This window comes from Mobula hypostoma, chromosome 3 (assembly GCF_963921235.1).
Source record: "Mobula hypostoma chromosome 3, sMobHyp1.1, whole genome shotgun sequence".
NCBI lineage: Eukaryota > Metazoa > Chordata > Chondrichthyes > Myliobatiformes > Myliobatidae > Mobula > Mobula hypostoma.
In genome coordinates this window covers 227,159,188-227,172,080 of record NC_086099.1, presented here as the reverse complement: position 1 = coordinate 227,172,080, position 12,893 = coordinate 227,159,188, and the positions used below count along the sequence as shown (strand labels likewise).

Below are 12,893 nucleotides of genomic sequence, written 5' to 3'. Positions count from 1 at the left end.
TGTGCTGTACTATTCTATGTTCTACATTATTCGATGTTTGGGTGCGAAACAAGATTGCCTATAGACTGTTTTGGGACTAGTGGGGGAAACTTGCCACAGAAGACCGATCTTAAGTATGTGTCTGACATGAGGAGGGAATTGCAAAAGGCTTATAAACTAGCAGAGGTCTCTGCTTCCAAGCAGAATCAAGGAAATCAGAGGAGAAATGATCAAAACATGAGGTTCTCCCAACTGCTGCCTGGAGACAGAGTTCTCAGAAGGGATTTAGGGCTACCAGGGAACCGCAGCTGGGTGGCCACGCATTATGCAGTGGAGAGTCAGATGCCAAGTGTGCCAGTTTTCTGGGTGAAGCTGGAATACGGGAAGGGGCTGTCAAAATTCTCCAGCAGAACCACCTTTTACCTCGAGGACAAGAGGTAGGTGTTGACAGAGAGCCTCATGGACCCTACACCTAGTAGGAGGACTCTGCAGCAACGTGGGAGAATAGAAGGATAATCAGTAGAGAGACCTGAAGGGGACTTAACCACTAAATGTGTTATGGAGTCAAAGGATGAGGAAATTTGTTACTTTATGGGGGTGTATGGGGTGTCAGGGAGGGGTAGCACCTCTGGTGGGGGAACGTGTCGCGTCCTTTTCAGGGCAGTTAGTCCACCTTTGGTCCCCACCTGGCACTCAGCTCTCACCTGTGGCTCCCCGTAGCTGTTTGCATGCAACAGCGGCCACACCCCGGGCAACGGCTTCGACAAGCTGGCTAAACCAGGTGAGGGTAGCCGACGGGTCTCAAACCCTCGGTGAGATAGGGAGTTGTCTATCCCAGCATATGAAGACAGACTCTGGCGGATTGAGCGGACGAGACCTACGGAAGGTCCAACGGTCAAGAAGGCGGTCTCTGCAAGCGTCGTGGAACGTGTAGAGCAGGACAAGACACAGAAGACGTCCTGGTCATCCACTGTGCCTGATCCCATCTCCAGCCGTCTCGACTCTGTCTTGCCACTGGATCCAGATGGGAATTGGGAAGAGAGAGTGAGGCTGATGCTGCGCAACTCTCCCTCACTTAAATCCAAATCACGCACTAGTCTCGACACCATCATAATGGTGTCGAGGTCCTCATCGATGTCAATGATGAACGAACATAATGCAAACCCATTAATGATTGATGAAGAGACTCCCGCATCTCTACACGCTGATGCAGATGTAGCCGGGGGTGAGGGGTGGGACTAGCAGTGGACAGGCAGGTTTGCAGCTGGACAACGAAGGCGATGTGGGAGGGAAGTATTAGAATGATCTTGGAGTAGGGTTAAGGGGTTGGCATGATAACGTGGGCCGAATGGCCTGTACTGTGTTGCACTGTTGTATGTACACAGAGGAACACAACGTCTGTACTATACACGCCGCACATTTAGACGGAGACGTAGCGTGAAGATTTTTACTCCTCATGTATGTGAAGGACGTAAGAAATAAAGTCAATTCAACTCAATGCCAAACTAAACAATTTATTCTGTCGACAAGAGGATCCATGTCCCACAACTGCCCACACCAAACAGCCCCACTGGTTGAGTGGGGGGGTAGAGATACGTCTCCAAAGGAGGTGTAAAGCTCCTCCCCTCTGCTAGCTTACAGGTCACCCTTGGGCAAGGTGTAGCACCTGCCTAGCCACCTCCTCCCGCCCCATCAGGGTCAGGTGAGGCCATGGGAGCAGGTGGTGGACGGTCGTACGAGCAGCTGGTGCAGATCACAAGTCCTGGTTATGTGACCACTGACACCAGGCAGACAATCAGTGAAGAGTATTGATAATGGCTGGGGTCACCCGTCTTGTAAAGACACTGCCCAGAAGGCGGTGGCAAACCAGTTCTGTAGAAGAATTTGCCAAGAACAACCATGTTCATGGAAAGACCATGATAGTCCAAGTTATAGGACACGGCCCACAATGAACAAATGAGCGTCATACAGTATTCTGCTCAGCTGCCATCCGAGGCAGCCTGCTTTGTGTAAACCTAAAACTTCCTCTATCACCATAAATGCACGTCTTCTAGTGCTTAACCGTTCCACCCTCGGAAATAATGATTCCAACTGCCTCTCTATATCTCTCATCACTTTATAAACCTCTATCAAATCTCCCCTCAGCTTCCGACACTCCAGAGAAAACAACCCTCGTTTGTCCAAACTCTCCCAGGAGCTCCTTCCCTCAGAGCCTTCCACTCGAAAGAAAATGTTTGTTCAACACTCTCTCACATGATTAATTTCCCACTCCCATTCTCTAAGGAGCATTCAGTTAACAGGAGGATATGAAAAGGAAGAGACTTGCTGTGTGTTTTTTTTGCGTTAGTTTATCCTCCGTCTACCCTTCCACCATTTCTGTTTGAAGTCATCTGTTCGTGCTTTGTGAACCTACTTCATTCCCAAACCTCTGACCCTTCTGCTAATCTTTCCAACAGATTTCCTTTCACTAACATTTCTACACAAATGTCTGTGGGACAGAATGAACTAGCCTTGAACCTCCAGCCAGTTTTGTCTCCCCCACCGCCCCCACAGAGTGGCCACTTTATTAGGTACACCTGCCCGGTAATGCAAATATCTACTCAGCCAGTCATGTGGCGGCAAACCAATGCAGAAAACCTGGTATTATATATACAAACAAATACAATAAGAAATTATATATACATAATTTCTTATTGTAATTTATATATTTTTGTACTTGGTGTACTGCTGCCACAAAACAACGTATTTCACTACATATGCCAGTAATATCAAACCTGGCTCTGAAATCTAAGAAAAATCCATTTCTTTCCTGTGCCCTCCCCCCGGTAACTCTGTGCCCACCCCCACCGAAACACGGGTTTGCAACCCACTCCCAACTTTAAAACGTACTCACCAGGAGTCGCGTCAACAAGGCATGAGGTGTGGGCAGGTCTGCAGAGAGAAGGAGCGCACACGAAGGTAAGAGCACGTTCAGTCGTAATGATCGTAGTAACAACCTCATTTCACACTGAAGGACGGTACCGCCCCTTTACGGTAGTAATTCCCAGTTCATCAATCCACCTCTCACTCAAAACCAAAAAAAACCGTGTGCTCCATTTACCAAAACTATTGAACGTTCACAGGAGAGAGACTCTGGGTAAGGAAGACCCAGAGATACAACATGGAATAGGCCCTGCCGCTGCCCATTAACCCCTGATTTAACCCGAGTCTAACCACAGGGCAACTTACAATGATTAATTAGCCCACCAGCTGGATCTTCGCACTGTGGGAACGCCACAGCGTCTGCAGAAAATCAGTGCATTTCACAGAGAGGACGTAGATTCCTTACAGATGACGTCAGAACAACTCCAACGTCAGGGAGACGGCAAGACATAGAGTGAGGCTCCAGCTACACCGTCCCATCACACACTCCCGGGGTCAGACACAGAGTGAAACTCCCTCCACACCGTCCCATCACACACTCCCGGGGTCAGACACAGAGTGAAGCTCCCTCCACACCGTTCCATCACACACTCCCGGGGTCAGACACAGAGTGAAACTCCCTCCACACCATCCCATCACACACTCCCGGGGTCAGACACAGAGTGAAACTCCCTCCACACCGTCCCATCACACACTCCCGGGGTCAGACACAGAGTGAAACTCCCTCCACACCGTCCCATCGCACACTCCCGGTGTCAGACGCAGAGTGAAACTCCCTCCACACCGTCCCATCGCACACTCCCGGTGTCAGACGCAGAGTGAAACTCCCTCCACACCATCCCATCGCACACTCCCGGGGTCAGACACAGAGTGAAACTCCCTCCACACCGTCCCATCACACACTCCCGGGGTCAGACACAGAGTGAAACTCCCTCCACACCGTCCCATCGCACACTCCCGGTGTCAGACGCAGAGTGAAACTCCCTCCACACCGTCCCATCACACACTCCCGGGGTCAGACACAGAGTGAAACTCCCTCCACACCGTCCCATCACACACTCCCGGGGTCAGACACAGAGTGAAACTCCCTCCACACCGTCCCATCACACACTCCCGGGGTCAGACAGAGAGTGAATCTCCCTCCACACCGTCCCATCACACACTCCCGGGGTCAGACACAGTGTGAAGCTCCCTCCACACCGTCCCATCACACACTCCCAGGGTCAGATAAACTGAAACTCCCTCCACACCGTCCCATCACACACTCCCCAGGTCAGACATAGAGTGAATCTCCCTCCACACCGTCCCATCACACACTCCCGGGGTCAGACACAGAGTGAATCTCCCTCCACACCGTCCCATCACACACTCCCGGGGTCAGACACAGTGTGAAGCTCCCTCCACACTGTCCCATCACACACTCCCCGGGTCAGACACAGAGTGAATCTCCCTCACACCGTCCCATCACACACTCCCGGGGTCAGACACAGTGTGAAGCTCCCTCCACACTGTCCCATCACACACTCCCGGGGTCAGACACAGAGTGAAACTCCCTCCGTACCGTCCCATCACACACTCCCGGGGTCAGACACAGAGTGAAACTCCCTCCGTACCGTCCCATCACACACTCCCGGGGTCAGACACAGAGTGAAACTCCCTCCACACCGTCCCATCACACACTCCCGGGGTCAGATGCAGAGTGAAACTCCCTCCAGACCGTCCCATCACACACTCCCAGGGTCAGACACAGAGTGAAGCTCCCTCCACACGGTCCCATCACACTCTCCCGGGGTCAGACACAGAGTGAAACTCCCTCCACACCCTCCCATCACACACTCCCGGGGTCAGACACAGAGTGAAACTCCCTCCGTACCGTCCCATCACACACTCCCGGGGTCAGACACAGAGTGAATCTCCCTCCACACCCTCCCATCACACACTCCCGGGGTCAGACACAGAGTGAAACTCCCTCCGTACCGTCCCATCACACACTCCCGGGGTCAGACACAGAGTGAAGCTCCCTCCACACGGTCCCATCACACTCTCCCGGGGTCAGACACAGAGTGAAACTCCCTCCACACCCTCCCATCACACACTCCCGGGGTCAGACACAGAGTGAAACTCCCTCCGTACCGTCCCATCACACACTCCCGGGGTCAGACACAGAGTGAAACTCCCTCCACACCGTCCCATCACACACTCCCGGGGTCAGACACAGAGTGAAGCTCCCTCCAGACCGTCCCATCACACACTCCCAGGGTCAGACACAGAGTGAATCTCCCTCCACACCGTCCCATCACACACTCCCAGGGTCAGACACAGAGTGAAGCTCCCTCCACACGGTCCCATCACACTCTCCCGGGGTCAGACACAGAGTGAAACTCCCTCCACACCCTCCCATCACACACTCCCGGGGTCAGACACAGAGTGAAACTCCCTCCGTACCGTCCCATCACACACTCCCGGGGTCAGACACAGAGTGAAACTCCCTCCACACCGTCCCATCACACACTCCCGGGGTCAGACACAGAGTGAAGCTCCCTCCACACCGTCCCATCACACACTCCCGGGGTCAGACACAGAGTGAAACTCCCTCCACACCTGCCACGGAATCCAGAGGTTGGCACTACTGTAAAGAGTCGCAGAAGAAAACAGTTGGACAGCTGGGCCGTGGCTAACATCACCTACCTCGTCCCCTGTGGCTGGGCGAGAGCTCCGTTCCGTGGGCTTGGAGAGCCTTGCTTCCCAGGAAGGCCAGGCTGTGGCAGACGGGGCCAAGGGCCTGGAGGTACTGCACTGGCATCAGAAACTCCAAGAGGAACGGCCACAACACCTGTAGCAGGACAACAGTCAGCAGGGAGCGAGCTGTAGCCCTGCCAGCCCAGTGGGAGGACCTTCAGTCCACGCACCGCAGCATCCCTGTGGAGTCAGAGACCTCTATCTCCCCCACCCCATCGTCCAGGTACACGGTGGGCACTGTTAACCCAGTTGACTTCAGAGGCAAATAGAAAGCAGGAATCCAGATAGAGAGTTGGGGGCTCAAGAGGGGCCAAACGCATGAAGAGAGTTTGAAGGCTGTAGGCCTACATTCACTGGAGTTTAGAAGATTGAGCAGGGGATCTTACTGAAATCCACCAAATGGTCTTGGATAGAGTGGATGTGGAGAGGATGTTTCCCATAGTGGGAGAGTCTATGACCAGATGACACAGCCTCAGAATACAGGGGTGTCCATTTGGAGCAGAGATGAGGAGGAATTTCTTTAGCAGAGGGAGGTGAATCTGTGGAATTCATTGCCACAGGCGGCTGCGGATGGCAGGTCATTGGGTTCATTTAAAATGGAGGTTGACGGGTTTGATGAGTCAGGACTTTAAAGGTTCTGGGGAGAAAGCAGACAGAAGAATGGGGTCGAGAAGAATAATAAATCAGCCATGAGGAAATGGTAGAGCAGAACAGGCCATTCAGCCCATCACCTGCCACACCTTCCCATTGTGGCTGATCTGTGTGTTACAGTCTCATGGCGAGATGGAGAGCGTGAGGTGAGCCATTTGCAGGTGGAGGGGCAGGAGGGACCGGATGAAGACAGAAGAGGCAGGGCAAAGGGCAGAATGGCCCAGATGGAGGCAGCAGAAGCCCAAACGTTTGGGGGTGAGTGGGTTGTGGGCGCCGGTAGATTGAGGGCAAGAGATGAGTCAGGTACAGTCGGACAGGGCAGGTGAGACAGACACAGACAGATGGGGCAGGAGAGATCAAATAGGGCCAGACGGGGGGGGGTGTCCAGACTGAGGGGTATGAGGGCAAGCACAGGGGCTGAGGCCTGGGGCAGGTCACCATGACCACATTGAACAGTTGGCCAGGCTCAACAGCCCACTCCTCCTTGTACTTTCTCGTACTTCCGGGTTCATCCGATTGTTGGAGGAAGCAGATCACCTGAGTACATTGGCTTGAGAAGGCCGGGGTGCCGAGTGTCGGGGACGAACCAGGGGTGCTGGGGACGGGGACGAGGACGAGCCGGGAGGGCCGGGGATGAGCGGGGGGGCCGGGGATGGAGACGGGGACGAGCGGGGTGGGGCCGGGGATGGGGACGAGCTGGGGGAGCCGGGGACAGGGATGAGCCGGGGTGACGGTGACGGGGACGAGCCGGGGGGGGGGCCGGGGACGGGGATGAGCCGGGGGTGCCGGGTGTCAGGGACGAGGGGGGTGCCAGGTGTCAGGGACGAGGCGGGTGCCGGGGACGGGGACGAGCCGGGGGTGCCGGGTGTCAGGGACGAGGGGGGTGCCGGGTGTCAGGGACGAGGGGGGTGCCGGGTGTCAGGGACGAGGCGGGTGCCGGGGACGGGGACGAGCTGGGGGGGGGCGCCGGGGACGGGGACGAGCCGGGGGTGCCGTGTGTCAGGGACGGGGGGGGGTGCCGTGTGTCAGGGACGAGGGGGGGTGCCGGGTGTCAGGGACGAGGCGGGTGCCAGGGACGGGGACGAGCCGGGGGTGCCGGGTGTCAGGGACGAGCCGGGGGTGCCGGGTGTCAGGGACGAGCCGGGGGTGCCGGGTGTCAGGGACGAGCCGGGGGTGCCGGGTGTCAGGGATGAGCCGGGGGTGCCGGGTGTCAGGGACGAGGCGGGTGCCGGGGACGAGCCAGTGTCAGCGCTCTAACCTCCTGCATCCTCTTCACGGTGGTGGTGAGCAGATTCAGGATGTTGTTACACATGTCCCTCAGGTTTTCCTCAGTTACCTCCTCCGGATCGTACGTGCGGGGCTTGGGCGTCTGCCAAGGGCCAGCAAGGCCAAAGGTTAGTTCAAAAGTCAGGAAGTTACATTTCAGTTTTATAAAGCCCTGGTTAGGCCTCATCTGGAGTATTGCAAACAGTTCTGGTCATCCCACTACAGGAAGGGTGTCGAGGCTTTGGAGAGGGTGCAGGAGAGGTTTACCAGGATGCTGAGGTCAACGAGAGGTTGTATAAACATGGGCTGTTCTCTCTGGAGTGCTGGAGGCTGAGGGGAGATCTGATGGAGGTTTATAAGATGACGAAAGACATAGATAGAGTAGACAGGCAGTATCTCTTTCCCAGAGTTGAAACGTCTAATACCAGACAGCATGTATTTAAGATGTGAGGGGAGAGTGCTGGGCGCTGCCCGGGGTGGTGGCAGAGGCATTTACATTAGGGTCTTTTAAGAGATCTTTAGATAAAGATAAAGAGATGCTGACGTTGGAGAGGGTACAGAGAAGATTCACTAGAACGATTCCGCAAATGAGAAGGTTAACATATGAGGAACGTTTGTCCGCTCTTGGACTGTATTCCTTGGAGTTTAAAAGAATGACGGGGGACCTCATAGAAACATTTCGAATGTTGAAAGGCATGGACAGAGTGGATGTGGCAAAGTTGTTTCCCATGATGGGGGAGTCTAGTACGAGAGGGCATGACTTCAGGATTGAAGGGCGCCCATTCAGAACAGAAATGCGAAGAAATTTTTTTAGTCAGAGGGTGGTGAATCTATGGAGTTTGTTGCCACGGGCAGCAGTGGAGGCCAAGTCATTGGGTGTATTTAAGACAGAGATTGATAGGTATCTGAGTAGTCAGGGCATCAAAGGTTATGGTGAGAACGCGGGGGAGTGGGACTAAATGGGCGAATGGATCAGCTCATGATAAAATGGTGTAGCAGACTCGATGGGCCGAATGACCGACTTCTGCACCTTTGTCTTATAAGCACATGAATGTGAGGAAAATGGAAGTATATATAGATTGTGCAGGAAGAAGAGATTAGTTTAATTGGACATTTGATTACTAATTTAATTGGGTTTGCACAACATTGTGGGCCTGCTCTACGTTCTAAGTCACAGTGATCAACAGGACATTAATCCTCGGTCAGGTGTGGGGGCTCTGGTTGTCCGTTACAAGAGGGGTGTGGAGCGGGTACACATGTTGCCTGGATTAGAGTGTGGGAACTATGAGGAGAGACTGGTCAAAGCTTCCAAACTCCCCCAAGCTTCAACTTTATCATGAGCTGATCCATTCTCCCATTTAGTCCCACTCCCCCAAGCTTCAACTTTATCTGCCAGATACTGAATATTTACATGTATTTAGCTTTATAAAGTATTTGTCAGATCGCACCCACAGCACTGCGAGCAGTTTTGAGCTCTTTCAAAGTGGATATGCTGGCATTGGAGAGAGCCCAGAGGAGCTTCACATTCCAAGAATGGAAGGGTTATTGTATGAGGAGCATTTGATGATCTGGGCCTGTACTTGTTGGAGTGTAGAAAATGGAGGGGGGGAGAGGGGTAGAAATCTCACTGAAACCTGTCAAATAGTGGACACAGAGAGGACATTTCCTATCGTGAGGGAGTTTAGGACCAGAGGACACAGCCTCAGAATAGAGGAATATCCATTTATAACTGGAATGAGGAGGAATTCTTCTCCATAGAGGCTGCCTGGCCCTCCAGAATTTTTTGTGTGTTGCTCTGGACTTCCAGGATCTGCAGAATCCCTTGATTCTGTGATTAGCTGGATCCCCCATGCTTACTCAAATTTCACTCAAGGCTATTCCTTGGACACATTGTGTCACAGATTCCACACCCCCCGATGTGCTGAGCAGGTCTTACCCCCGGACTGCAGGGCAGGGCACACTGCTGGATAATGAACTCGACCATCGCCTCGCCTCCCTCCAGTTCCAGGTAGTCGTGGTGGGCCATGGCGCTGATCACCTGGGCGAGCATTCGCTTCACCTGCCGAGACATGAACGTTAACCGACCCTCCCGTCTCTCTCACACACACACACACACACACACACACACACGGGGTGGGGGGGGGGAGTGCTGCGGTCCCTTCAGAGCTCCAGGCAGGACGCCCCAAAGTAAGAAAGATGGGCCCCCATCATCAACCACAGGGCTCTGAGGGGAGAGTTCGTTCAGAGCACCGGACTGGAAGGAGGTACACGGGGTAACGAGTCAGCGGGCCCAGAGGAACAGACACAGCAATGGGTCACCAGGTAGGGTGCTGGAATTGGAAACGGTCTGTTGCTGTCAAATGTACCTTGGCAGCGTAGCGGTTAGGGTTGACTATTACAGCTCCGGGCGTTCCACAGTTGGGAGTCCAACTCTGGCACTGTTCTGTAAGGAGTTGCTGGATGTAGATTATCCCCGGGTGCTCCAATTTCCTCCCACAGTCCGGAGCTGCACTGAGCAGATTCACTGGTCATCGTAAATTGTTGATCAGGAACGTGGGGCCGCTGAGGTGGTGAGGCTCAAAGGGTCAGGAGGGCCTGTTCGACACTGCACCTCTAAATAAATAAACCAGCAGCTTTCCTCCCCCATTCTTCTTCCCATATCAAGTCAAGTCAAGTCACTTTGTTGTCATTGCGACCATAACTGCTGTTACAGTACACAGTAAAAATGAGACGTTTTTCAGGACCATGGTGCTACATGAAACAATACAAAAACTGCCCTGAACTACGTAAAACAACAGAAAAACTACACTAGACTACAGACCTACCCAGGACTGCATAAAGTACACAGAACAGTGCAGGCATTACAATAAATAATAAACAAGACAATAGACAGTGGAGGGCAGTAGGTGGTAGTCCGATGGCTTGGGGGGAAAACTGTTCCATCAATAAACAGCTGAATGGCGGCGTCCAGGATCACATCCGTTTCTGTACTCCCGCCGAGTATTTCGTTGGAGTCAGATGTAGTCCAATTTAATGTCCATCGCAGAGCAGAATGGACGGGACAGCCGGCCGGCTCGGGCTTGCTTTTTTCCTGGCACGGACTCCTGCCCGCTCGCCTCGCTTCCTCGCACACTGCTTATGACGTCCCCACCTCCGGCCACTGGCATTAGGCGACTCCGAGGACTGTGGGCCCGATCTCCTCAGCAAGCGGACATTGGAGAGCAGAATGGACTGGAGAGCCGGCCGGACGTATGTACTTTGACAATAAACTTACAATGAATTTTGAGAAACTTTAGACACCAGTCCATCATGGTTAAAACATTTAGACACCAGTCCATCATGGTTAAAACATTTAGACACCAGTCCATCATGATTAAAACATTTAGATACCAGTCCAACATGATTAAAACATTTAGACACCAGTCCATCATGATTAAAACATTTAGACACCAGTCCATCATGGTTAAAACATTTAGACACCAGTCCATCATGGTTAAAACATTTAGACACCAGTCCATCATGGTTAAAACATTTAGATACCAGTCCATCATGGTTAAAACATTTAGATACCAGTCCATCATGGTTAAAACATTTAGACACCAGTCCATCATGGTTAAAGCCCTCCCAACCATCGAGCAGATCCACACAAAACGTTGTCGCAGAAAAGCAGCATCCATCATCAGAAACTCCCACCACCCATGTCATGCTCTCTTCTTGCTGCTGCCATCAGGAAGAAGGTACAGGAGCCTCAGGAACCACACCACCAGATTCAGGAACAGTTATTACTCCTCAACCATCCAGGTCTTGAACCAGAGGGGATAACTTCATTTGTCCCATCACCGAGATATTCCCACAACCTCTGGACTCACTTTCAAGGACTCTTCACTCTTCATCTCATGTTCTCAATGTTTATTGCTTCCTTATCTGTTGTTGTCAGTAGTATTTCATTTTTCTTACTCCTTTTTGTATTTGCACACTGGCTGATTGTCTGTCTTGTTGTGTGTGGTCCTTCATTGCCTCTGCTGCGTGTTTTATATTTACTGCGAGTGCCCACAAGGAAATGAATCTCAGGGTTGTACATTGTGACAAACAAGTATATTGATAATAACCTTACGCTGAAACTTTCAGCTGCATCGGGAGAACCTACCAGCCTTTCCTACACTGGCAGGCATTCGATGCCAGCCTCACCAAGCATCCTCAGCTGAGGGGCAGTTGGGCAATGCCATGCAGACCTCGCAATTGAGACCCGTGATTCATGGATTTACAGGGGAACGGTTGAACTGCTATCTCTGCACAATACAGGTGAAAGTCAGAGTTTATTGCCATGCACACAAGTACACGTAGACTCAGATGCAATGAACTTAATTGCACGTAGTACAGACAACACAAGATAAATTCTACATAAAGTTACACCACGCAATGGGGATACAAAGACAGCAAAAGCAAGAAGTAGCAAACAAAAACCAAAGGCAAGAGCAAAGCCCAGAGCAGTGCGAGAGGAGACCTATAGTGACCTGTTGCTGAGGTACGGTTAGGGTCATGCAGGTCTTGAACCAAACAGCAAAACCTTAATCATAAAACATGACAGCACAGTGCAGGCCCTTTGGCCCACAATGTTGTGCCGACCTCTTAACCTAGTCTCAGATCAATATAACCCTCCTCTCCTACTTACGTGTGGGCATGTGGCCAAGTGGTTAAGGAATTGGACTTGTGACCTGAAGGTCGTGAGTTTGAGCCCCAGCCGAGGCAACGTGTTGTGTCCTTGAGCAAGGCACTTAATCACACATTGCTCTGCGACGACACTGGTGCCAAGCTGCATGGATCCTAATGCCCTTCCCTTGGACAACATCGGTGTCGTGGTGAGGGGAGACTTGCAGCATGAGCAACTGTTGGTCTTCCATACAACCTTGCCCAGGCCTGCGTCCTGGAGAGTGAAGACTTTCCAGGTGCAGATCCATGGTCTCGCAAGACTAACGGATGCCTTTACTCCTACCTAGCCCTCCATTTTTCTATCATCCATGAGCCTAAGAGTCTCTGAACTGTGCCAAATATATCGACCTCTACCACCACCCCTGGCAGGGCGTTCTATGCACCCACCACTCAGTGTACAAAACCTGCCTCTGATATTCCCCCCACGTGCTTTCCTCCAAATGCCTTAAAATTATGCCCCCTCGGTTTAGCTAATTCTGCCCTAGGAAAACATTTCTGGCTGCCCACTCTATTTATGCCCCCTCATCATCTGTACACCTCTATCAAGTCACATCTCACCCTCCTGCACTCCAGAGAGAAAAGCCCGAGCTCACTCAACCCAACTTCATGAGACATGCTCTCTAAAC

General features: G+C 52.4%; 1 protein-coding gene across 2 annotated transcripts in view; it reads right to left on the bottom strand.

The window, feature by feature from the left end:
- Positions 1–12,893, bottom strand: part of mroh1 (maestro heat-like repeat family member 1) — a 141,921-nt gene that overhangs the window by 77,034 nt on the left and 51,994 nt on the right. For both annotated transcript variants that reach the window (XM_063044670.1, XM_063044671.1), the window contains exons 13-16: positions 9,494–9,616; positions 7,550–7,660; positions 5,590–5,734; positions 2,873–2,910 (exon numbers count right to left, since the gene is read on the bottom strand). In XM_063044670.1, coding sequence (XP_062900740.1) covers positions 2,873–2,910; positions 5,590–5,734; positions 7,550–7,660; positions 9,494–9,616 — 417 coding nt within the window. The remainder of the gene's footprint in view (positions 1–2,872; positions 2,911–5,589; positions 5,735–7,549; positions 7,661–9,493; positions 9,617–12,893) is intronic.